Genomic DNA, 27,933 nt, shown 5'->3' with positions numbered 1-27,933 from the left:
AAATAGAAGAAAGAAGATGAGGCAGTATTGACATGAGACAAAGCAGAACTCAAGGTCAAAAGATTTTACTTAATGAATTCATAATATGAAATTTATAAGTAAGAAAAATTTCATACTAATAGAATACATCTAAGATACAGCAGTATAACTAACAATAGAGCTCCAAATATGGAAAACAAAAATCAATAGAAAAAAAATCAAGAAGAAACAAACTACAATCATAGTTGGAAATTAACATCCTCTTAGAAAACAGAGGTCAAAACAGATAAAACTTAGTGTGAACATATGATTTGAACAATATAATTATGGGAGATGAAACAAGGAAGGTTAATCATAAGTTAGACCATACACATTTTAAAAACTGAATTCTAACTAGAAATAATAAAGACCAAATTCCACAATAAAGAAACTGACTATAAGATAAGGATCAAACCAAAGGATGATTATTTGGAAATATCAATAAAATAGTTTTGCCAAGACTGTTTAAGATAAAAAGAGAGAACACATAAATTAGTAAGTATGTTAGGAATGAAGAGGGAACATTACTTAAACACCTATAGATGGTAAAAACATACAAATGATATGAGCTCTAGGGCAATTCATTTAATAACTTAGATAAAATGAAAAGTCCTTGAAAAACACAATTTATCAAAACTGACAAGAAATTAAAAATTCAATTAATCAAAAAACTTTCTCCAAAACTCCAGATCCAGATGAATTCTATCAAACATTTAAATAAGATATAATACCAATCTTACATAAACTCTTTCAGAAAATAGTTGAAAACACTTTCTAGCTCATTTTACAAGGCCATTTTCACACTGCTATTAAAACCTTACTAAAAACATTACAAGAAAATTACAGACTGACATCCCTCATGAATACAGACACACACATCCTCCTTAAAACATTAGCAAACTGAATCCACACATGAAAAGGTACATTACGACCAAGTGTATATGAAAGGTTAACCTTTAAAAATTAATAAAACTTACCACATAACAGAATAAGAGATAGAAACCCAGATCACCTCAACAGATTTAGAAAAAGCATTTGGTAAAACTCAAAGTCTATTAATGATAAAAACTGTCAGCAAACTAGGAAGAGACATAAACTTTCTCAGTCTGGTAAGAAGTACCTACAGAATCCTCCATCTGACATCATACTGAATAGTGAATTATTAAATTCTTATTTCTAAGATCAGAGACAAGGCAGGGATATCCACTACTATCATGTCTATTCAGCGTATACCAGCCAACGTATAAAGACAAGACAAAAAGTATAAAAGTTGGAAAAAATGAACTAAAATTTATTATTCACAGATGATAAGATTGTATCTGCAGAAAATACTATTATATCTACTGAAATACTAACAAAGTCAATTCATGACTTAGCATAAGTCTCAGAATACAAGGCCAATATTTAAAAAATTGGTTGTATTTCTGTTAGAAAAATGAGAAAATAAAATTTTAAAACCGGTACCATAACATTAAAACACCAGTACCTAAAAATAATCTATGTATATTTAAGTACCTAGAAATAGATATGTAATCCCTCTATACTGAAAACTATAAAATGTGGATGACATAATCAAATGGAGAGTCCCTTCTCTTAGGTAAGTCTCAATATTGTTAAGAAATCAAGTATCTCCTATTGACCTACAGATTTAAAATAATCCTAATAAAAATCCCAACAGATTTTTTTTTTGAAGAAACAAAGTAATTCTAAAGGAAATTTAAGTGCCTGTCTTGAAAAAGATACAATGTGGGAAGACTCACATTACCTGCTTTCACAACATGATGAAGAGCTACTGTAATCAAGACAATGTGGTGTTGGTTTAAGGATAGACATATCAATGGAATGGAAAATAATTAAAAAATAAACCTACAAATATAGGACCAGTGGAATTTCAACAAAGGCACCCAGGCAACTGAATCAAAGTGATGCTAAAGCAACTGGGTAAAAAGTCTTGACCCCTATCTTACATATTACACAAAAGCTGATCCAACATAGATTTTAGACCTATCAGTAAAAGCTATAACTATAAAGCTTCTTTAAGAAAATGTAGGTCATTATCTTCACAACCTGGGGTAAGCAAAGATTTCTTCTTGGACTGGTCATGCAAACATGAACTGAAAGAGAAAAGTCTGATAAATTGGTTGTCATCAAAATTAGAAACTTCAGCTCCTCAAAAGCCATTGTTAAGAAAATGAAATTCAAGTTGCAAACTGCAAGAAAATATTCACAATATATCTTAAAACAGGACTTGTTTCTAGAATATATAAAGATCTCCTTCAAACCAAAAATAAAGACAACCCCAGTTAACAGTTAATTAAAATAGGCAAAAGATGTGAAACACATTTTCTTCAAAAAATATATAGGTTAATGGACAATTAGCATATGAAAAGATGCTAACCATCATTAGTTATCAAAGAAATGCAAATTAAAACCACAATGAGACACCATTTCCACTCACATGAAATGATTAAATGCTGACAAGGACTCGGAGCAATTTTAACTCTTAAACATTACTGGAGTGTAAAGATATTCAACTACTTTGGAAAACTGCAGTTTCTTATAAAGTTAAACATATACTTACTCTATGACCAAGTAATTCTACTCCTAGGTAATTATCCAAAAGAAATTAAAACATATGCCTACAAAAAAAATTGTACATGACTGTTGACAGCACTTTTCTATTTATTAAAATACTTCTAATAAATAAGAAATACACAGCTTAATAGTATTTACAAAGGACTGTAGCCTATACCAAGTATCCAAACACTGTAAAATGCCAGTGAATGTAACTGAGTAGTTCCTTAATAACCTAACATTTGAATCTAACCCAGCAAGGTAAACAGCATTACATGACCATGACTGTTTGATGTGATCTTCCCTTGTAACTCTGTTGACAGCACTTTTATTCACAACAGCCAAAACTGGAAACAACACAAATGTCCATCAACAGGTGAATGGATAACCAACTGTGGCATACTCATACAATGGAATACTATTCAGCAATGGAAATAAATTGTTGAGACTTTGCAATTAAAGGGATGAATAGACTGTATGAATGAAAGAAGCTATACATAAGAGTACTGTATATACTATATAATTATTTACATAAAGTTCCATAACAGGCAAAAATAATTTATGGTGATAGAAATCAGATCAGTGTGGTTACCTGGAAAGAGAGCTGGGAGGGAGACTGGTGAATTGATTGCAGAGGAGCAGCAAGAATTTTCTTGAGGGATGGAAATGTTCTATATCTAATTGGTATATACATAGGTGTATACATTATTCAAAACTCAACCAACTATTCATATTTAAAATCTGTGCATTTCATTACACATAAAGTTTACCTAAAATTTGTAAAAGCAGAAAAAAAGTCAACAGCTTTTACATTTCTTCTAATCTCAAAAAGCTTACACTATAGAATATTACTAGCACTAATATAAAAAGTTTTAGAAAAAAACATCTTAAGCGATCAACAACTTTCTAATTTAAACTTGAAACATCTTTCACAGGGAAATAAAGAACTCTGTAGGCAAAAATCTCATGGACATAAACATGAGTGACTTCTTCATGAACATATCTCCCCAGGCAAGGGAAACAAAGGCAATAATGAACAAGTGGGACTATATCAAGCTAAAAAGCTTCTGTACAGCAAAGGACACCACCAACAGAACAAAAAGGCATCCAAAAAGACAAGTACCAAATGATTTCACTCATACGTGGAGTATAAGAACAAAGGAAAACTGAAGGAACAAAACAGCAGCAGAATCACAGAACCCAAGAATGAACTAACAGTTACCAAAGGAAAAGGGACTGGGGAGGATGGGTGGGAAGGGAGGGATAAGGATGGACATTCATAAATGACAGATCCGATAAAGGATTGACATTCAAAATATATAAAGAGCTCACACAACTCAACAAACAAAAAGCAAATAATCCAATTAAAAAATGGGCAGAGGAGCTGAATAGACATTTCTCTGAAGAAATCCAGATGGCCAACAGACACATGAAAAGATGCTCCACATCGCTTGTCATCAGAGAAATACAAATTAAAACCACAATGAGATATCACCTCATACCAATAAGGATCGCCATCAACGAAAAGACAAACAACGACAAATGTTGGCGAGGTTGTGGAGAAAGGGGAACCCTCCTACACTACTGGTGGGAATGTAAACTAGTTTAACCATTGTGGAAAGCAGTATGGAGGCTCCTCAAAAAGCTCAAAATAGAAATTTGACCCAGGAATCCCATTTCTAGGAATTTACCCTAAGAATGCAGCAGCCCAGTTTGAAAAAGACAGATGCACCCCTATGTTTATTGCTGCACTATTTACTGTAGCCAAGATATGGAAGCAACCTAAATGTCCATCAGTAGATGAATGGATAAAGAAGATGTGGTACATATACACAATGGAATATTACTCAGCCATAAGAAAAAAACAGATCCTACCATTTGCAACAACATGGATGGAGCTAGAGGGTATTATGCTCAGTGAAATAAGCCAGGCAGAGAAAGACAAGTACCAAATGATTTCACTCATACGTGGAGTATAAGAACAAAGGAAAACTGAAGAACAAAACAGCAGCAGAATCACAGAACCCAAGAATGAACTAACAGTTACCAAAGGAAAAGGGACTGGGGAGGATGGGTGGGAAGGGAGGGATAAGGGTGGGGAAAAAGAAAGAGGGCATTACGATTAGCATGTATAGTGCGTGGGGGGCATGGGGAGGGCTGTGCAACAGAGAAGAGAAGTAATGATTTTACAGCATCTTACTACACAGATGGACAGTGACTGTGAAGGGGTATGTGGGGGGGACATGGTGAAGGGGGGAGCCTAGTAAACATAATGTTCTTTATGTAATTGTAGATTAATGATACCAAAATAAAAATAATAAATAAAATAAAGAAATCTGTTCCTAATAAATAAGTTATAATGCTATCACTAGTAATAATAACAAGGTATAAATATTTAAGTTTTTCAGACACAATTAAAAGTATCAAGAACATCTAGGTTCAACTCCCGCTAAAGCTAGATGAAACAGAGCTGCAAGCAGAAAAGAGAACAAGAAGGGAAGCACATTCTCAAGCCATGTATGCAGTCATTTAATAATCTGTGAGTTTAGTCCTACTAGAAATTCTCTGAATTCCTCCATCTCATGAGACTTACAGAGACAGCCAATTCCCTTTCAAGTATCTTGGGGAGTATCTGTTCTCACCAAACTGTTTAAGGTCTCTGCAGTTCTACCAACTATAGACAGAAACCATGGTTCCCAACTAAAAACCTTCCTCTTTGAACATACCAAAGCAACATCTCCACAATATTCGAATTGAAGCCTAGGCAAAGACTGGAGTCTATTAACTTTATCAAGCTTCTGAAACCCATTTGGACCTCAACTTGTGCTGGCATGCTATTCATCCTGGTCATCCATCCATGACCTTCTCTCTTCAAGGACCCATTTCTATACCATCATCCCCTAATACCACTGTGACCTCCATCAGGCTCCTCATCTTATAGTGACTCTATAGCATCTTACTACGCTGATGGACATTGACTGTAATGGGGTATGTGGTGGGGACTTGATAATGGGGGGAATGTAGTAACCCAATGTTGCTCATCTGAAACCTGAGCATAAGATTGTATATCAATGATACCTTAATGAAAAAAAAAAGTGAAAAAAATAAATAAATAAAACACCTTCTTCCAGCTTTCCCTTAGAATATTCAATATGCCAAAAGGTGAAATCTGCAAACAAGATGAACCAAAAAGAGAAACTCAAAGCTCAAAAAAATCTCCCACATGCAACACTGACAAGAGGGCTGAAATGGGGAAAAAATTCTGAAAAGAACATCATACTTCATTTCCCAATGTAATCTTTTTCTTTCTTTCCCCAACAGATACTCAAAAAAAAATTTTTTTAAGAAAAAGTAAAAGACAAATTTAGATAGGAGATAAATACCCTACTCCTTTCTAACTGCTATTAATTATTACATAATATGTTTTGAATATGACAATAGCAATTAAATGCAGTCTCAAAGCAGGGGTAGTAGACGGCAGGATTATCACTGTCTCAGAGTAGTGTGCCAGGCTCCACAAAGGTGAAGTGCACAGTGAGAAATAGCTAGAGAGGCAGTGAGGGAAACAATTTATTCAGTAATGCTTTATTGAGACAGTCTGCCAGGAACAGGGCAACTCTTTAGGAGACCAGGAAACAGAGCCTGGTTCCAGTAGCAAGGAGAAAGAAGGCTGGGGTACCCTGGTCAGAACAAGGAAGTTCCCAAGGGCTGAGATGAGGACCAAGTCAAAAACGGTCATTTCAAGGAGTTCCATATTTGGAAAACAGACCTGGGAAGTCGGACACCAGCATGGCCAAAGGAATAACAACTATGAGAAAAATCAGGGTAGGTTTTAATATCCTTTAGAATAAATGGAGAAAAATAATGAAAACAAGTCAGGGAATGAAGTCACGGGAGATTATCTGCAGAGGTCAGGTGATTGCAACAACCCTAATGGGCAATGATCAAACAAGTATTACAGACATCAAAAGAGAAGAAGATACTGAATCACAGCCCTGGGGCAAAACAATCAAGGTAGGAAAGGAAGGCTATAACACATGATAAGAGGTAGTGAAGAATCCAGAAAGGAAATTAAGAAAAAATTCCATTTATAATAGCACTCAAAACAATAAAATACCTTATAATAAATTTAAACATGGAAGTGAAAGACTGGTACATTGAAAACTACAAAACGTTGCTGAAAGAAATTAAAGACTTCAATCAATGTAAAGACATTCTGTCCTCATGGATTAGAAGACTTATTTCATGGAATACTGGACCCTTATCAGATACATAATTTGCAGTATTTTCCTCCATGTTGTAGCCTGTCTTTGCCTTCTTGGTAATATCTTATAATGCACAGAAGTTTTCAATTGCCACACAGTCCAATTAATCTATTTTCCTTCTGTTGCTCGTATCTAAGAATCCACTGCCAAAACCAAGATCACGAAGATTTACTGTTTTCTTCTAGGAGTTTCATGGTTTAAGTTCTAAGGTTGTTGATCTAGTTTGAATTAGTTTTTATATATGATATGAGGGGGGAGTCTAATTTTATTCTTTTGCATATGGATATCTAGTTGTCAGATGAACAGATAAGCAAATTGTGGTACATACATGGGATGGAATATTATTCAGCCACAGAAAGAAATGAAATATTGATACGTGCTACATTGCAGATGAACCTCCAAAATATTATGCTAAATAAAAGAAGCCAAGATACAAAAGGCCTCATGTTGTATAATTCCATTTCTATGAAATACCCAGAATAGGTAAATCTGTAAATGTAGAACACACACTGGTGCTTGCCAGGGATTGCAGGAGAGCGGACAAGAAGAAACTGCTAATGGGCAGGGAGTTCTACTCCAGAGCAATAGAAATGTTTTGAAACTAGACAAAGGTGGTGGTTGCCCAGCATTATATACGTGCTAAATGTCACTTGAAAATGACTACTTTTATATTATGTGAATTTCACCTCAACTAATTATTTTTTGAGAAGAAAAGAAAAAGAGCTGGCCCCTAATCCATAAATGAAGTCGAGTGTAAAAAAACTGACTTCCAGTGACTGGAAAGGATTATGAGAAAACTTAAGAGAGAAAATCAGGTTTCAGTTAAGCTCAAGAGATAAAGAAGCACTATGAAGAGTGAGAGGAGACCTCAAAAGAAAATTGGAGCTTCACAAGACAAAGGTGAAAAAAAAAAAACAACAGCAAAAAAGAGAACAGAGCAGGTGAAGTGAAGTGGGTGGAGAGTGGAAAGGGACTGCTGGAAGGCAGACAGAGCAAAAGTGGACAGCCACAGACTAAAGATGCCCCACTTTGCTATTAGAATATGCATAGTTTTTCTATTCCAACCAAGGACAAAAAACCTTTCAGTTGTTCAATTACAGTAACCAGACTTAAATTTCTCACTACCAATTTCACCAAAGTAGGAATGTTGCTCTGTTAGGAAATACAACATTTACTTATAATTTTATTTTTAAGCAACCAAATTCCAAGCTGAAAAACCAAAGTTATTCCTGTAAAACTCTCAACACCCATCAAGAAAAATTCATTTTTCCATAGAAAATCTTAAATTCAAACTTAATTCAAGGCTTGTGTTCTACATGACCTGGCCTGTCTAGCTCAAGTTCAAGTAATTCAATAGTTCAAAAATTTTTTCCAAATGATTTTAAAAGTTAACTATTGGTTTCCCACAGCCACAACAGTAGTTGATTAGTGCGAATGGCCAAACCATCTCCTTTTATAAAAAGAGCCATGTTTACAGCACATAAAATTCATTCCAGGAACCTGTTCACATGTCTGTTTCTTCCACTACTTTGCACACCTCAAGAACAGGGCTAGAGTTTAAGTATATTTGTAGCTATTCAAGTGTTAGATGCATGAATGGCTTGCTATTGATATAAAGATGGATTTTAAGGGAAATGGTACTTTAAAGAAAACGTCAGGAATCAAGGCAGGAAAACAAAAGTGATGTCATAGAAACAGAACTAAAGTAGAGTTTTTGCTAATAAGTAGCTGAGTGACTTTTGGCAATCGATTATTTAACCACTTTATCCAGGCATGAATTTTCTCAACTATAAACAAAGAAGTTACACCAGACTATGTTAATGTCCCTCTTCAGACACAAAAATTCTATTATTCTATGATATAATCTATGGTTTCAAAATGTCAGCCAAAACTCTATTATTCCATGATATCATCTACAATTTCCAAATTGGAAAGTCAAAACTTACGTAAAAAATTTAATTTAGTCAAGATAATCTTTTAAACATCACTTTTTCCTGCCTATAACAGGATGGTTCAATGTGGTACATTAACCAAAGAAAAAAGTCCAAAACCACTCACTATGTATGAAACCACTAAATACTCTCTTTTACTGACACTAAAAGAAAAAAAATATGGAGATATTTCAAAATTTCCCAGTTTATGGAAATTAACAAGCTGAAATAGCTACATAAAATAATTTGCCATCAGAATTGAATAAATCTAGTTATAGTCAAACTACATCTAGAAAATTAGCTGAGACCAAATTTTAACTACATCATAAGACAGGAAATTTACAAATATTAGAGAAAGGAAAGGGGTATCCTTTCTTCAGAATTAAAGAAGAAAAAGTACATAAATCTTAAATCCCCTTAGCTGTTTAAACAATAATCTTCTAGATTAAGATTTTTCATGTAATCCTTTGTCCATTCAGCATTTTCTTCCTATCTTTCTCCTACAACCTTAAATATCTCACTAGAACTGGGTTTAGAGAATATCTGTGTACATACAGGGAGTGTAAAAAGAATCAAAGTGAGCTTTCAAGAGAAAAAAGATATGCATGACTGACAGAGAAGACCATGTAAATAAGCACCCTCCCTCCACCCGCTTCCTCCAGGCTGCCTCCTCAAAGCAGACCCATCCTTTTGGTCCCTGAGAAGTGGCTAGGGAGTCAGCTTCAAGGAAGGGAATGTTCTGATCCTCCCAAGGAAAAGCCAAGTATCTCCAATCACTGAGTACCTTTCTTCACTTTGCACTTCAGGAAGAAAACATGATATATGGTCAAAATAAATCGCTCACTTAAAAGCAATCCACTGGAGTGGCTATTAGTTGTCACTGCTTTACCAGATCAGGCTACAGTTTGCAGAGAACCATTTATTAAGCATCTCCCTACCCCTATCCTCCAGAGATCACATTTCAGAAAATAACTTTCACTGTACTTCTGTGATCCCTGAAAATGGAAGTCCAAAGCTTCATCACAAATGCTGTGCTCAGGTTTGCCTCTTGTACCTGTGATGACATCACCTTTGGGAGTGGTGTGGAATCAAAGAGAAAGGTCACTTTGGGTTTCAAATGGATGACTCAAATGATGCACTGTCACCTTCCCTATCTGAAAATGCTGGAGCAGATGGTTAAGAAATTAAAAAGAGAACTGGACACTAAAATACAGGATCAGGGAATAAGATTCACATTCAATTATTATATTTGTCATCTAAAAAAATCCATAAAAGAATTCCCCCAAAGATGTGATTTGTACCACAACTGCAGAGATGTAAAAGGCACTTCCCAAATCCTATCCAAGGGTAATAGTAACAAAAACTTAATGCATAATCTGTAGCAGCAGAGAATAAAATATAAAGCATCCCCTGCCACGGTGCCAGAATACTCCTGTATCAGGTGAAAAGATACTCCAGAAAATAATTTATCAACAGTTCCTGCCCTATTTAAAGAAGAAAATTATCTGACCAGCTCATAACATGCATTTCAGGTACAGCCCTTTAATAGAGATGAATAATTTACTTATAGTTTGACATGATCACCATTCAACTTCTTTCATAGCCAGCATGCTCTGTCTCAGTAGCTGTGGAGGCCACTCATAACTTAGAGTTGGCTGTTATGTCAGGGGCCCAAAGCACAATGGAGAACTCATGAACATCACTTTTTCCTGTCTGCAGGGGGATGTAGTGCTCCAAAGACCAGTTCCAAAGCTGCCTGAATTCTTTTTTCAGGGTCACTTCGCTCTCTGCTAGAAGTGTGTTCAATGGGAGCAGCATCTTTATCTGTTTGACTTACCAAATTATGTCAAGCTCCTAAAATAATACCTAGTATACACTCAGTAATTGCTTAGAATGAATGATAAATGTTGCTAGTTAAGGCAATCAATCAATCAAGTGATATCTAAATGACCTCTCTTCCTAACATTCTATTATTTGGTTTTCATCTAAAACATAACACAAATTCTCACCAGGAACTGAAATTGTTTTGAGAATTATGTAGCATTTTCATATACCTTATGGCAACTGTGGTAACAGAAAGTATCTCATCCTGTATATGAGGAAACAAACATTTGGAATCATTAATTACTTGCTTACTCACATAAAGGAGAAGCAGGAGATGGAATTAAAACTCAAATATGCAGTTTCCAAATCCAATATTGTCCCATACCATGTCATCTACTATATGCCCACATTTGTGTCCAGGTACATGCACACATATACAAACTTTAGAAATTTTTTCTTTAATTGGACTAAATTCTCTCCTTTAACAAATAATTTAAGGAGTTAAACAAAACTTTAGAATGCAAACAATCAATTAGATAATCCTTGGCCATTTCCACTTCTGGACAAAATAGATTAACAGGACCAGATAATGCTCTCGTCTGAAATAACCAAAACACAGAAAAATACATGAGCGCTCAGCAAGACAAAAACAGCTAGAGTATGAAAAACAAAGTACCAGAGAGGTGAGAGCTACACAGAGAGTAAACTTCCAAGAACTGCAGAGGGCTGCCATCTAGTCTTTAGCAGAGTATGATCAGAACACGCATAAAAAACTACAGAAGAAGAGAGAAAGGATAAAAGTGCCTAGCACTTACATGGGATCTGGAGTATCATCTCTTCCCACCTGTTAGAGTGGAAAACCTCATGGTTCACAGGTCACTGGACAAAGTACACAGACAGCTCTTGACTCAGTAGCAGGGAATAATTAGCCCTACACTGAGCACTGCTTCTGTCCTACTAAAAGCAAGACCTGAAGGGTCAAACTGTTTCTAAGTAACTTAACTGGGTCCCAGAACAAATGCCAAGAATATTAATAGGAATACAAATATCCAGCACCCAGCAGGGTAAAATTCACAATGTCTACCATCAAAAACTATGAGGCATGCAAAAAAGCAAAAGAGATAGATAGACAGACAGATAGATAGATAGATAGATAGATAGATAGATAGATAGACAGACAGAGAGATATAGATAGATAAATAGATAAGATAGATAAAGAAAGACAGACAGAAACCTATCCAGAACCATTACAGATGTTAGAATTAGCAGACGAGCACACTGAAAATAACTATACAACTACACTCTACATTGTCAAAAAGTAGAGACATGGAAGGTATAAAAAGAGGTCATCTAAAGTAAATGTCTAGAGATGAAAACTAAAGTAGATGAAATAAAAAAATACACTGGATAGGATTAACAACAGGTTATGCATTTCACAAGAAAAGATAAGAAATTCTATTCCCCAGCTTTTAATTATTAGTAAACACTTTTCCAAAATCTCTCCTGAATACTTCCCATCTTTCAAACGTGGCCTGCTGAGAGACTCCTATATGCCAAGCCGTGAGGTGGCCTTAGTGCAGTATGGGAAAGACAGCATGCGATGGGAACAGTGATACAGATTTGTTTATACAGGGTATAAGCTATGGAAGCCAAGGTGGGGGAAACCTTACCCAGAGAGGGACGTACAAGCAACAGAGACATGGGAAAATTAGACAACATCAAATAAGCTATTAAAAACTAATACATTTAAACTTTCATTCTTAAGTCTGATTCCCCTTTTGACTAATAACAGGCAATGGGAAATGATCAAGAGAATGATGACCCCAGTAAGGCACAAGATACTGAATCCCAAAATAAGTATGATTTATTCATTTATTCATTCATTGAACTTTTACTGACCATCTACTAAATGCCACATACAGTTTTAGGTGCTGGTGATACGGAATTTAAGAATATAAAAAGTCTCTACTCAAACAGAATTAACTTTCCTCTGGGGGAGATAGAAACAAAAGTGCTTACAATAAACCAAAATGATAGAAGAGTGACACTGGGGGTGTCAAGACTCTCTGAGGAAGTGCCACTTCAAGTTGAGACCTAGAAGGCTCCAGCCACATAAAGACCTGGGAAAATATCTCAGGCAGAGCAACAACTGAATGCAGACCCTAGAGGGAGAAAGAGCTTGACACCAGAGGAAATAAACAAGCAGTACGGTAGGGGCGTGGGGAGAGGAAACAGGTGGCAGACAAGTCTCCATACAAACCCTCATTTACAAATCAGGAAGACCTGAACAGCCTAGATATTTGATATCTATGAAATATTGTTAATTTTTTAGGTGTGATAATGGGTATTACAAATTTTTAAAGAGTCCTTATCTTTTAAAGATAAATACTAAAAAATTTTTTACAAAATTTTATGTCTGAGTTTGCCTCCAAAAAATTCACTGGGGGAATAGGGACAGTGAGTGCAAAGGAGTGGACTAGGGAGTCACAAAACAAAACGGGCCATGAGTTGATAATTGTTGAAGCTGGATCATGGGTACATGGCAGTTCATTATACTATTCTGTCTACTTTTGAATGTTTGAAATTTTCCATAATAAACAATTTTTAAAGCAAACTTATTTAAAATATAAAGGGAGTATCTATAAATATAAAGCACCCCTCACAGGGGATTTTTTTAGGGCAGTAAAACTATTCTATATGATACTATGGTGGATATAGGAAGGACATTATGCATTTTTCAAAATCCATGTAACTTCAATGGGTGAGCCTTAATGTATGCAAATTTTTTAAAAATTCATGCACACCTGCAAGCTTTAGTCAGGGGGTCCCTGCAAGGCCCCCAAAGTCTAGGAACCCCTGGCACAGTATGCAAAACTTAATATGTGTGGGTGTCCATGCCTTTGTTGAGGGAAAGGTCCTTAAGGCTTTCATAAAATAAGGTGGAGAACCTCTGGTATCTCTCTGGCCAGCAACCTCCTAGTTAAAAATTAAATGCTACTGCTCTTAAACCTATGGTAATATTTGACTGCCATTATTTGCTTTCCCTGCAAGGACATTACTACACAGCCATTACCACAAGCAAGTAATAAATATCACGAGTGAATTTTACAACTCTGAAAGTAAATTGTGACAGGTACCCACCTCCTGGCAAAAAAAAAGGAAGAAGGTGGCAAGTTATGCCTAAGTTTCCTTTATAATATCGCATTTTTATAATTAGATATTTTTTTAATATAAAGTACACTATTATTCTTTGTGCCACTAAGATTGAAAAAAAGGCTTTCAATTAACTAATGACTCACCATTGATTGTAAAATGGTTCCAATTTCAGAGATTTTCAAATGTGGAAGAACCGTACAATTTACAATCAATGAAACATGGCATTCATGGGCCCCATCTCCATCTCCTAAACAAATCGCTCAGGATAAGTCTAGGAATCCATTATTTTTGTTTAAGCCCCTCAGATGATTCTGCTTAGATAAAGACTAAGTAAACTGCTAACCTTCAGAGGTAGCAGAAAGGAGAAAGCAAGCACTTTGGAGTCACAAAGCCCCAGACATCTCTGTGACCTCCAGCAACTTCTGTAATTTCCCAGAGCCTCAGCTGTATCTATAAAAATGTCAATGCCACCCACTTCCTATGGTTGATAAAATAAAAGAGAACAGTGTGGAGTACTTGGCACATAGCAAGAAGTGTATTACAACACATATATTTATATAACATATTTATTTATGAACAAGACATAATATATATCTTATGAACAAGGATAGACCTATGAAATTACTTTCCAAAAATATTTTACCACTCAGCACTGTCACCTACTCAGCACAGTAAAAAGAATCATTCAAGACGTATTTACTTTCTAACAGTAATACAAACATATTTGTTTTGCACATCACATTTTAAGAGGTCCTACATAAATTAAAGCTATTTAATAACATTTTGACTAGGAAATATTGTATCTGATTTACATCAACAAGGATAACACAAAAAAAACATACTTTTAAGTGTGGTATAATTAATGGCTATGTTTCATGTCCAAGTTTTTGTTTCATTTTATTTTAGTATGTATATAGCTGGCAGGTTTTTTCAGAAAACACGCTGAAAAACTTTTCAATTCAGGATGCTAAAAAAAATACCCACATGTTTCAAGTGACCATTAAAATCCAAACAGTATTTCAGGCAGCACCTTCAGAACTGACTAGTCAACTCAGGATGTGACTCATAGGGGACAGGCTTAGCCATAATTAGATAGAGTTCTCCCACATGTGTAGCACAAAGAAGGGAAAAAAACTCAAAAATCGTAACTGCACAATGTCTCAGCCTTGCTCTCCCAATGAAGAACACATGGATGCAAATTAATGCTGCATCAGTGCCACCAACCCTACCTAAAACACCCAGGGTTAAGAGTTAACTGCAGGGTGCTAATCTTCTCAGCACCCCAACTCCTTAGGGTCTGTCTGGGCAGTGGCAAGTTATGGTAGACACATCAGCAGAGAGGCCCGCCATCCCCCACCAAGCACTTGGCCTGAGGGAGGAAAGAGAGGTGCTGGGAGGAGAGGAACACATGGCTCATCTCATTTTTCTTTTCCTCAACCACTTCCCAAAAGCAAAGCGTCAGTTCAGCTGCCCAAATCTGAGCTCCTGGATTCCTCTGTGACGCCTCATTTTCATTAACCCTAAGGTCTTCTCCACTAAGTCTTCTCCAAAGTGGCTGCAAATTCCTCACAAATCCATCCCACCCCTCCAACTACCCTAGTTGATCCCTCTTATCACCACAAGTCTGACTCTGTCCCATTTTCCAGATCCAGCTTTTCAGTCTCCAAGCCACCCTTTTCACTGGAGCCAAAGTTGTCTTTTCCATAAGCCAGTCCTGTCTGTGCACACTCCTTTCCCATGTTTTTCAACAGCTACTCATTACCTGTAAGATAAAATTCAAATTCCTAATCCAGTCTCAACCTACAACTCAGCTTTATACTCTACCACTCTCTGGCTCTGCCAATTTATCTCATCTCAGCCATGTTAGGGTTTCCTATTCCTGGATTTCACATACATCTGCTTCCCTAAGTCTACGGCTTTGTTCATGCTATTTTATCTGCCTTGACATGAACTGCTCCTCTTTTCTGCCTATCAAACTCATCCTTCAAGATGGGGCTCAAATGTCTCCTTTTCTGGGAATACCTTCCTTAAACTCTCTAAGCCTCTCCCTGCTCCCCACCTTCTATAGTAAAAAGTAACCACTCCTACAATAACTTACTAACATCAATCAGCAATATAACTCTTATCTCAGTGTTAGAGTCTTAGACACAACAGTCTCCCCTACGAAATTCTGAGTTCCTCAAGAAAAATAATTTAATAATTTTGAATCACCATTTCAACCACAATATATGGTACTTGGTTGCGCTTCAAAATTTACTGGGCTGATCTGGGGAGCAAAGATATCAGCTAGTATTGAACTGATTTTAAATAAGATGTGAAAAATGCCTAACTCTTCCAGAGGGTATTTATTTTAACAGAGAAGTAAATTATCCAAAGTGAATTTCTAATTGGTGGGAGGCAGTCTGTTCTCAGAAGCTTCCCCGACTCCTACAGAGAGACCCTACCCACCACCAATACCATCACTGCCATCATGATCAGTGTACACAATGCCCCCCAGCAATCAGCATTTCATTCCCAAACCCCTAGCACTGCCCCAGCCACATGCCACTTTTACAAGCTCTGGACTTTAGGGAAGTCAGTACTATCAGGATTATCAATCACACAGAGAACACGGGAAGATGCAGGTAATAATCAAGACCACAGACAAGCTCATGTAACAGCAAGCTTGCAGATTCTTTCTTTGCCTTGAGTATTCTGGTTAATCACAACTCCTCCTAAGCTGACAAAAGAGGCCATATGGGTTCTGGACTCAGGCAGGATTCTGGCCCTCAACTCACTGCCGAAAGGGCCCCAAATCAAAGTCTTCATCTGTAAAATGGGGAAATGGATGCCTACATTGCAGTCTGTTTAAAAAGAGTAATTGAGAGCAATAAATCAGGGCCTGGGGATACAGGAATGCCATGTAGAGATTAAAAAGCTCCTGAGGCTTTTGGAGTCTCTGTATGGACTTCCATCAGAATTGCATGCCCTACTTACCAAGGACCTGGGCCAGTTACATACTTCCTCCAAGTCTGTTTCCTCATCTATAAAAGGAAATAGTAGTACATACCTAAGATAAGACAGGGATTAATTACCTTTGTGCCTGACACAAGCAAAAGATTGTCACAGCACTCTAAAAAGTGTCAACTCTTTAATATTGTTATTACACAAAACTGCTACATAACCAGCTCTTCAACAGTCAAGGCCCAACCTTAATTACTTACTAGTTATATACTGGGGAATGACCACTTGTCTTTATCCCCATTTCCTCCCCAAACTCCTCTAAAATGATAGTAATGAAATAAAAAAAGACATTAAACCACAAAGACAAACAGAAAGGGAAAGAAGACAACAATATATTAAACCTTTCAACAAATTTTTACAAGATGGGTAGCAGTTGAAGTGCTCACTATCCCTCAGCAGCCCTAAGGCACCAAGGAACCCCAAAGACTGGCTTGAGGCTCGGTTCTGACAATGGGTGAGCCTCTGAAAAGGGTATTCAAAACAGTTGAGCCCCAGGTCCAGCTGGAAGCCCCAAGTTTTTTCTGAAGAAACTGAACCACATTGGCAGAACTGTAAACAGGACAAGTCAGTCTACAGGCTAAACGGGCAGCACCCTCTTCCCTCCCCAGCCAGATAACCCAAACCCAGGCAGCCAGTGTATCACCAAGCACAGGAGAAGCAGGAGAGTGGAGGTGTCTTCTCTGCAGATGCTGACTAGTCCTGAAGATATGAAGATGCTGGTATGTGGGGTAAATGCCCAGTGAAAAGTCCACTTGCCCTCCAAAGGAAGTCACTAGACCACCCCAGCACCCACACGCTCTCTCCCCATAATCAACTTTTCAGCATCTTGCTCTTAATTAGACAGCCAAGGATCACCAGGTCTTTATGATACAAACAAACTAAAAAGAACCCTGAAATGAAAAGGCACACAAGAGGAAGCAGAAGAAATATTAAAAACATGTTAAACACATAGAAAATATTTACCATACACCTCAAAGATAAGTGAAGATAAATACCTCCATAAAATAAAAATAAAATGGAAACAATATGAAATGAAAATGGGAAGAGAAAACAGAAACAGATCCAAAAATTTTAAAACATTATTACATTTTTAAAATAACATCTTGGAAGACAAAATCGAGAAATCCCTCTTTTCCTCCCAACTCCACAAAGATATAAGAGGCAACACAAGAATATCTGAAGATTAATTCCAGGACACTCAATAACCAAACCATCACAGAAAGAAAAAACAAACAATAAAGTGTAGGAAATTATCAAAGTAACAAACATTTTTTGAAAACTTAAGAATATGAATCTCTAGATCAAAAAGGCCCACTGAGACAAGATAGGAGATGGACAGAGAGATAGAAGGACTACCCCCCGACAAAATGTACAATTTCAGAATGCCAGTGAAAAAGACCCTGAACTTCAATAAAAACAAAGGAAAAAAGGTAATCAGAATGGCTTTGAATTTTTCATCAGAAAAAGAGCCAGAGAACTGTGAAATACCATCAAAATTGTGAAAAATAAATTATTTTCAACCCAATATTCTAAATTCAGCAAAATCATCTATGAAGCATAAGGATGGGATAGACACCTTCAGACATGCAAGGCCTCAAATAATTTACCTCCCATGTACCTCTTCATAGGAAGCTAGTGAGGATATACCCTTTAGCAAAAGAAAGCAAACAGAAGAAAAATGAAGACAAGAGATCCAGGGAACAGAGGCTCCAAGATAGGAGAGAAAGAACAGAAGGTGAAGGAAAAACAATCCTACTGTCCAGATTTTAACAAGAGGATGGAAGACTCTGGAGCGGGGAGTCTCTGAGAAGAAGTCAAGTGGAACTGATAGATTTGCTGTGATACAACCTGGAAAAAAATTATGAAGGCATTTAACATATTTCTTGGAGAATTTGAGGGGAATGTAGCCATAGACACATGAAAAATGAATCAAAAACTTTGAAAGGTAATTGCTCCAGGAAAAACAAAAATGTGTAGAAAAAAAAAACATAATCATGGGTCACTATTTAACTCAGAAGTGGGCAATAAATATATGCACAATAATGTAAGTACTAAACGCTGGGTTTTTTTGGTAAAAGAATATTGTAGGGTTTGAGGGCAAGTGCTCAGTTATGATACTAGAGGTCAAATGCTTATTCTACATTGATTTCAAAATGTGAAAATAAAAATAAAAACAGAATAAACAGAACTAGTTTGGATAGTAGCTTCTGCTGGAAAACAGATCCCAGGGGATAAAACGACCAAAGGCAGAAGACCATCGTTCCTTTTAGCACTATTTGATTTTTTTTTAACTATGTGTATTTATTAATTAGATTAAAACAACAACTTATTTTCCTTTGGGGCATTAGTTCAATTTACAAAGTTGTTACTATCAATTCATTTATAAGTTTCTTACTTGGAATTCTAAACTCATTGTCTTAGAAGTATCACAAAATGATGGCTAGTTTCTTTCCTAAGTCAGCTTTCAGAAGGCATTTAACCCATAACAACACAAAAAATTGGCACAAAATATTATTTCAAGTAGTCTTAAACACTGTAAGAGTTTCTGTGTGATACTGCAGTCTAAGAACTCTAGATATCTGGTATACAACACACTTGCTCTTCCCTACCAAGGGGCAGCCAAAGATTCCTTTAAAAGTAAAAGGATGAAGGAGATGGGAAAGGATGGAAGGAGAAAACCTTGATCTGGCAGGATGGAGAGTCAAATGACCCACTGTAACAGGTCAACTATTTGCATTAGAGAAAATTCAGCTGGAGGTCCATCTTGACCCAGAGGCAATCTCCTTCACCTCTTCCCAGTAAACTATTTCTGGTATTAAACCGGATGCTCATCAATCAGGTATAAATACTCATTTCAAGTATTAATGATGTCTTTCCCTCCATACTATACCCAAACTTCCATATATACAGTATCTTCATTTCATTCAACAAAACTTTGTGGCCTATCTCAACACTGTATTTGATTTTTTTATGATTTTAAATTGTACAACCTTGAGCAAGTTACTTAAAGCCTCACTTTCCTCATCTCTAAAATAGGAATAACGTTATCTACTTCACTGGGTCACAAGAAAATTAGAGGAATTGATGCATAGAAAGCATGTAGGGGCAGGTATATGGCAGGCACTCAATCACTGTCAGCCTCTGGTTGCCCCTGGCCTCTACGCCAAACCCCAGCAGGTTTCTTACATGTACAGAAAGTCACCAATTATATGCTTTTAACAAAAAAAACTTTACAGAACTATGCATGGTGCACTGTATTTTTTAAGTTAATGTGATGTGAGTCAACTTATAAGCAGGCATTCATTATTTTTCTAAACCTTAATCTTATGTTCCAAGACTAACCCAATCTGCAGGCTTAATTCAGCTCAACTAAATTCAGCTAACGCAACTAAACTGAAAAGAGGCTTATGAATGGCAGGACATTACAAAAACACAACATTCTTCCTTGGTTAAAAACTATAAACCCACATATTTAACAATGTCTAAACAGTCTGCTAAAAGCAACTCCATTTCAAATTGAGTGGACCTCAACAGACCTCAAGAAAGTCTTATAACTTTAAAAAACAAAACTAAGAGATAATGGATGCTTAAAGGAATAACTTTTCCCCCTCAGATGGAGCACAAACTTGAGATGAAGTAACGATGAAAAAAATGTATTTTGTGCCATAATATGCAAAAAAGGAAATGTCTAGGTCTCTGCAACTACCAAAGACTTCCTTTTGGGCTCATTTCTATCGGATCTTCCTCTAAAGAGTTATTTCCAAAATCCATAAAGTCTCAACAGGAGAACACCATTATTTTTCAAAATAATTCCCTAAATGACAAAGCTAATTAGGTAGAATATAACCATCCACTGATCCAAAGCCAAGTTCTTCTTCCCCTACAAGGTATTCAAAGAAGAGTGGCCCAGAAAGACAGATCAGTCCGAAGTCCAACATATCCAAGACAAGAACCAAAAACGTACTGAAGGAGCTAAAAGGTCTGCTACCTGGGGATTCATTCACTATTTAAAATATGCCCATCCGCTGCAAGATGTGGAGACTGCCTGGAGCATGCATGCAGTGCCCTTACTATCTCCCTCTCTGTCATTTTTTAAAAAGGATAAAAACCAGAAAGTATGAGCACAATAGGGTGGCCTCTACTAGGGCATCAAAACCACTGCCAAGGGTTTGCAGGTTTGCTTTAAATAAAACGTGGATTTCTAGATAACCGAAAACCAGAGCCCTGACATGCGTAGGAAGGACCAAAGAAACTTGGTGCAGCGGGGAAGAAAAGTTTAGGGCGCTTGATCCTCGGAGTAAGGCGAAAGGCTGAAGAGGCTCTGAGGGGGAGGGCTGGGGTGGGTCCCGGGTCTTTCGCGGAGGCCGAGGGGTCCCCTGGTGCCCTCGCGGCGGAAGTGAGGGCTGCGGGGAGGCGGGAAGGCGGACCTGAGGGGCTGGGCAGGGACCACACCTCCGAGCCAGCAGGGCAGGCAAAGGCCGGGGCCCGAAGACGACCCCCGGCGACGGGACGCGCGCCGCCCGTGGGCCAAGCCGCGCAGACTGGGCCTCCCGAGACCGGAAGCTGCCGGAGCCCGGCCCGATCTGCCAGGCCGGCGCCGGCGGCCCCACTCACCGATGAGCCGGCGCACCTCGTCCTCGCTCAGGTAGAGGCTCACGCTGGGCCCCGCGGGCGACAGCGCCGGGGGCCGCGGGACCGGGGCAGCGGCAGCGGCGACGCGGAGCAGCGGCAGCAGCGCGAGTAGGAGCAGGAGCGGCAGCGACGGCGGCGGCGGCGGGGCCTTCAGGCCGCGGGCCCCCGGTAGGCGGCCCCAGCCCGGCGGCCCTGGACGCGCTGTCCCGCGCATAGCCCCCGCCGCCGAGGAGGAGCGTGGGCCGCCGGCTGCGGTGCCGCCCACCCCCGGCCCCGAGCTCCTCACAGCCCCGAGCCGGGGGCGGCCGTCCAGCTCATCGCGCAGCCGGCCCGTGGCAGCCGGCCGCCGCTTCAGACCGCCAGAGCGCGCCGCCGCCGCCGCCGCCGCCGCCGCCGCCCGCTCGGCGGCATCGTCCACTCCCGGGGGACTGGCTGCGAAGTCGCGCCCGTGCGCGCTGCCGCCGCCACGAGAGCGTGCACGCACGTACCTCCCGCGCCTTGCGGGCTGAGGCCGGAGCTGGGCGCCGAGAGCTGTGGCTTTAAAGCGCCGGCGCGGGCGAAGCGTTCTCTGATCACCGTCTACTGAGCCTGCCCGCCGCTTTGTTGCCAGTCCAATGTTTTGCTCGTCTGTTGTCTGTAACCCCCACCTCCACGACAGTATGTCCAGGCGGCAGACCCGAGCTGCGCCTGCAGTTGAGTGGGCTCCCCAGATCCAGGGAAACGCCTGGATGAGGCCGTTGTGGTTGCAAGAGAAACTTGCTTTTTTGTTTAGTGGAAAATGGAGAAAAATAGAAATCACCTTTTATCCCACCATCGGAGGTCAGCATTAACATTTCTGTGTTCTCGTGGATATACCCTACATACATTTATGCCCCAAAAAGATCTTGCTTTGCAAACTGTAATACCTTATTCTCAGACATTACGAATTTTTGTCTTTTATAATAGTCCTACGACCCTATTATTAGCCCTCATCACGGGTTAAGCTGCTGTCCATGCCAGGTTTTGACAGCCTCCCCTGACCCCAATATGAAATGGTGCCAATGTGTGTGCTTGTGCACACACAGAGACGTGACGTGTGTATTACATCATTTGTTCTAGGTAGTCGCGGTCCCCCAGGGAGGTAAAAATCATGGATACACCTCGTCTTTTTTTTTAAGGCAGCCGAGTGAGCCAATGCACGGACCTCCAAGCCCCACGATGAATTTGTATGAGCCACCCGCCATCGCGATCAAACTTGCTCCCGGAGCCCCGTCTCCGTGAAACTTCCAAGCGCCTCGGCCCTGACCCCATGCCTCCCTTCGGGGCCCAATTCTGCGGAGCAGCTGCTCCCGGGCCTGGCCCAGCGTCCGCGCAGTTGCTCCACCCGCAGAGAGGCCCTGGGAGGTGGCTATTTTTATCCTGGGGGGAGGATAGGGTAAGAGAGGGACTGATGAGGCGGGAAGTCCCGGAACTTGGTTTTCTGCTTCTGTCGTGAGAGGGATGGATTTCACTTGGAGATAAACTATCCTAGCACAGAATATGACGCCCATCCTCCCACAGGGGCAAAGTGGGAAGAGGTGAGGGCTGACGAAAAATGCTCCGCGAGAGACTGATAAAAGCCACGAACGTCGCCCCAAATACTCATGTTGGTGCAGCCGCCGCTAGTACCTATTAGGGCATCTGGGTTTGGGGCTGGGAATGAGCTGTATGAACAGAGCTCTCAATTTAAACAGGAGGCATTTTTTTTTAAGGATGGCATATTCCCTGCATATTTTTAAATGGCTCACAGTTCCCAAGTAAGGAAGCTCCTGTCTTCAAGGCAGTGTCCTCTTATCGGTGACTTCTTGAGGAAATCTGTGATGTAAACAGAGCACAAACTTTTTGTCAGTCCCTGGCAGGGTTCTGGTACTTTTGAGTGGTGTGAGCTTATTAGGGAATTAAAACTCTCTAAGCCTCGGTTTCCTCCTTCCTAAAATAGGAGTGAGATGCCAGACCCACAAGGCTTTCACAGAATTTAACTGGAGAAGATGTGACTAAACACCTAAGCAGACACTGGACTGGGTGGGTTTCACACCTGTTGTTATTATTATTAATCTCCTTCCTCTGATGACCACGTCCTGGAAAGTTTCAACACCGATTACCTCCAAACTGTTCAAACCAGGGATCCTCAAGAATTTTATTCAATATAGGTCTTCACCTGGTCCAGAGCACAGCTCAATATATTCATACCAAGCATCAGGCTGGGCACTGGGACATAGGGGTGAGCAAGCTGCTTCCTTGAGGACGTAAGATAAACTATTCTTGCACATTTTCATCAGTGCTGTGAAGAAACAGTGGTTCTCAAAGTGCGGTTCCCAGATACTTGTAGAAATACTAATTGTAGCCCCCACCCCAGACTAACAGAAGAAGCCACTTCAGGGAGTAGCAGCACCCAGAGAAGCGGCATGTACATTTCATTATCTGTTGTAAGGAGCCCCTGTCCCACAAAGAGCACCACAGCCCTCCAGGCATGCTGGCCACTCCATTAAGAAAACCTCAGCTCTACTCTCTCTCCCTTGGACTCTAGCGCGTGCCACCTCACTTGGGTCCCTGCTGTCCCCTTACTCTTTTAGTCTGTTCTCAACATTACAGCCAGAGCCATCCTGTTAAACGTCACCAACATCATGTTGCTCCCTGGCTCTTAGATTGCCAGTGGCTCCCCAATTCATCTAGAATAAAAGGCAAAGTCCTTACCAGACACCAAGGCAGTTCTCACTCTCCACCTTCCTCTCCTCCCTTCTGATAGTATCTCCTACTCTCCACTCACTCACTTAGCTCCTGCCGCACTGGCTCCTTTGCTGTGCTTCCAGCACACCAGACACAATCCTACCTCAGGACCTTTGCACTGCTGTTTCTTGTACCTGGAATGGTACATTCCTGGTTTCCTCTGGCATCCTGGCTTCCTCTCTCACCTCTTCAAATCTATATTCAAATGTTTATGTCTGAATAAGATTAAAATTGTGAGCTTCCCAATACTTTAACTCCCCAGAGAAGGAACCAGCTTCCAGTCTCTACTTGCTCTCACAAACCCCCAACCCATCCCTGGAAGAGAAGTCCCTTCTCCCTCCTTACCAAGATGTGGGTGGCAACTTTTGAAATTTCCCAGTAAGCTTCAGCATACAAATGCTGGGAAGGCCTGACCTCAGCCTCCTGAGGTTTCTTTGTCTAGAGCAAAGAAAGGCCACAACCGTCATCATACTCCACCGACTGCCCTCGCTCTTGGTTTTGCTTGTTGACTGTGGTTGACCTTACTCTGCTCCTCTGGGAGACAAACTTCAGAAGGCCCAGAAAATACCATTATTAGCACTTGTTCCACCACTCCTTAAAAAAAGGACAACGTTGGGCTTGAGAGGCAATGGAGTGGGTGGGTGGCAGCCCTGGGCCAGCCTGGGCAGAGCAGTACAGGGGGGAGACCTTCCAGATAGCAGAAATGACTGGGGTGTTCTAATGCATGGAGTCTAATGTCCCACTCAGACTTGCAGCTCATATCCTTAAGGGTAGACACCCAGCTCACAGTCTCTGGGACCACTCGACAGCTCAGACTGAGCTTACTTAGCTGGTGGAGGGATCTAGAAAAGAACTCTAGGTTCTGAGAGCAGCCCCTTTCTTGCAAGAAGCAGTCAGGAATGCTCTTCTGTGCAGTGTACAGCAGTTTACTTTTTAAACCTTCTCCCTCCACAGGTATATTTAACCCATCACGCTGGAAAGAATCAAGCAGCACAGAAATAGGAACATCTTCTTTGACACAACCTGTCATCTCTCTCCTGTATCTCCCAGCTTGGTGTATGTTCTTATAATCCTTTCTCTAGAAATTTACCTACATATATATGTACTTAGACATGCAACTATATGTGTGTATTGTTTTTACCAGTTCTACAGAAATGGAATCATACAGAAGGTAATAACGGTCTACACAGTTTGCTTTTTTCACTAATCAAAATAAATTGAGGTCTTGAGGATGCTTGTGTGACAGGGCGTATGGAGGCACATCCATGGTGTTCTTTCAGTTGGGATGGACCACGACAGATTTCAAAGTTCTGGTGATAGACCACACATCCTTGCACAAATGTAGATATTTAGAAGGGTAGGTTCTCAGTAGAAATGCTTTCAATGTTGACAGATCTCACTGAATTGCCCTCTGACAGAGTACCAATATAAACTGCCACCAATGGCATAAATGACAGAGATGAGGTAATAAATCAGTGTTTTTTACTTTGGTTTTGACAGTCTGGGGAAAGAAAAATAACTTGTTTAATTGGTATTTCCCTCATTACTGATGAGGCTGAACATCTTCTCATATATATTTATTGTCCATTTGATTGACTTTGTGACATTATCTCTCCATATCTTTTGCCTGCTTTTCTAGTGGGTGGTCATCTTATTGATTTGTAGTTATTTTATTTTACTGTATCCCTTGTTATTTAACTTTGGTTATGATGTCCTTTGCTTAATTTAAATTTGGAATTTTTATTTTGATAAATCTCAATCTTTTCTTTTTATCTATTTATTTTTTATTTTTTATTATTATTAAGGGATCATTAATACACAATCACATGAGCAAAATTGTGGTTACTAGATTCCCCCATCATCAAGTCCCCCCCACATACCCCATTGCAGTCACTGTCCATCAGCGTAGTAAGATGCTATAGAGTCACTACTTGTCTTCTCTGTGCTGTACCGCCTTCCCTGTGCACCCCCTACATTATGTGTGCTAGTCATAATGCCCCTTAATCCCTTTAACCCTCCCTTCCACCCCACCCTCCCCAGTCCCTTTCCCTTTGGTAACTGTTAGTCCATTCTTGGGTTCTGTGAGTCTGCTGCTGTTTTTGTTCCTTCAGGTTTTTCTTTGTTCCTATGCTCCACAGATGAGTGAAATCATCTGATTTCACTTGTCTTTCTCCGCCTGGCTTATTTCACTGAATATAATACCCTCTAGCTCCATCCATGTTGTTGCAAATGGTAGGATTTGTTTTCTTACATCTTTTCTTTATGGCTTGTGCATTTTGTGCCTTACTTAAGAAAACTGCACAATTAAAAATTTTTATATTTTTCTAATGCTTTTGTAGTTTTCTCTTATAAAAAAATTAGCTCCTCAATCTATTTGGAATTTATATATGGCATAGGACACAATTACATTATTTCCATGTGGGGAGCCATTTGTCCCAAACACTCTTCATTGTATTTATTGAATATTCCATTCTTAGTAGTTGTAACCAACCCTATTAGTCAGGATTCTATGCAGAAGCAGAACCGCTACGAGATATATATATAGGCAGAAAGACAAACAAAGATACAGACAGATAGATAGAGATAGAGGTGATATAGATATATATAGAGAGAGGGGAAAGAACAGAGGAGAGATTTACTCTAGGAATTGGCTCATGTGATTATGGAGGCTAAATCCCTGGATCTGCCCTCTCCAGCCTGGGGAACCAGAAAAGCAAACAGTGTGCATTCTAAGGCTTGAGAAAGAGCTGGTGATAATTTATGGTGTAATTTAGGTCCCATTCTGAAGCCTGAGAACCAGGAATGCCAAAATCAGAGGGGGCAGATGTAGATATCTCAGTTCATGCAGAGAGAGTGAATTCATCCTTCATCCACCTTTTCATTCTATTCAGTCTCTCAGCAGATTAGATCATGCCCATCCTTGTAGGTGAGGCATGAGATCTCTACTCATTCTACCAATTCAACTGCTGATCTCTTCCACAGACACACTCACAGACACATCCAGAAATCATATTTTACCAGCTATCTATGCATCCCTTAGCCCAGTCAAGTTGGCACATAAAATTAACCATCACAAGTCTTTATCAACTTAGCCCTCATATGCATCTCCTTAAACCATACTTAATCTCTAAATAAAAATAATAACAAGGTCATAATTCTGCCCAACATGATACAACTACCCTGTGTACAACTGAAAATGCATTAATCCCTTCCCCAGAAGAGGAGGTAAAGTCCTTGAGTGATATTTACTCTTCTCCTGATACCCTGTAACTTAAACACTATGATGTGAAATTAACAATAGTTAAATACTGATATAGTGTCAATACATCCTGTGTTATATGATAAGGGAATAAGAGTACAAAGAAGACAAAGATATTTGCTTAATATATGCACATATACAAACACATAACAAAATAAATTTTTGTTCATAATAAAATAAGTATTTGGGACAAATGGTTCCCATGTGGAAAAAATAAATGTATTCATAACAAAATTCACAACAATTACAGTCATTATTTCTGTAATTGGTCACATAGTTGTAGATTCGACTATTACTACCTTCTTCTACTCCCCATTCTGTATTCCCTTTGCCTTTAGCAGGTGCCACGGCTGGTTGTGGTTCTTCACTGGTAGGGTGGCCCAAACCTTCAATCCTAAAATGTCTGGCCATTACTAATCCTACTTGAACTGGACTGTAATAGGTTTCCATTGACCTTAATCACAGGTCATGGTAAACTAGGAGATACCCTAAGGGATTTCCTATATTCCAGACATACTCTTCCTTA

The 27,933-nt window shown here is 39.4% G+C and overlaps 1 protein-coding gene and 1 long non-coding RNA gene across 4 annotated transcripts in view; one reads left to right on the top strand and one right to left on the bottom strand.

Moving 5' to 3' along the window:
* RYK (receptor like tyrosine kinase) overlaps positions 1-21,822 on the bottom strand; it is a 91,299-nt gene extending 69,477 nt beyond the window's left edge. For 2 of the 3 annotated variants that reach the window (XM_037024752.2, XM_037024753.2), the window contains exon 1: positions 21,386-21,818. In XM_037024752.2, the coding sequence (XP_036880647.1) occupies positions 21,386-21,617 (232 nt within the window). In that variant the 5' untranslated portion in view covers positions 21,618-21,818. Of the gene's footprint in view, positions 1-21,385 lie in introns of all 3 variants that reach the window. The other variant, XM_037024754.2, reaches the window with a different exon arrangement.
* LOC118973599 (uncharacterized) lies at positions 677-25,757 on the top strand. Its single transcript, XR_005063040.2, has 3 exons — positions 677-21,416; positions 23,361-23,443; positions 25,103-25,757. It is a non-coding gene; the product is annotated as an uncharacterized lncRNA (long non-coding RNA).
* Positions 25,758-27,933: the final 2,176 nt, after the last annotated feature.

Source organism: Manis javanica, chromosome 3 (genome assembly GCF_040802235.1).
Source record: "Manis javanica isolate MJ-LG chromosome 3, MJ_LKY, whole genome shotgun sequence".
Classification (NCBI taxonomy): Eukaryota; Metazoa; Chordata; class Mammalia; order Pholidota; family Manidae; genus Manis; species Manis javanica.
The sequence above is the reverse complement of the archived record's forward strand: the minus strand, read 5'-3'. Positions and strand labels throughout refer to the sequence as shown.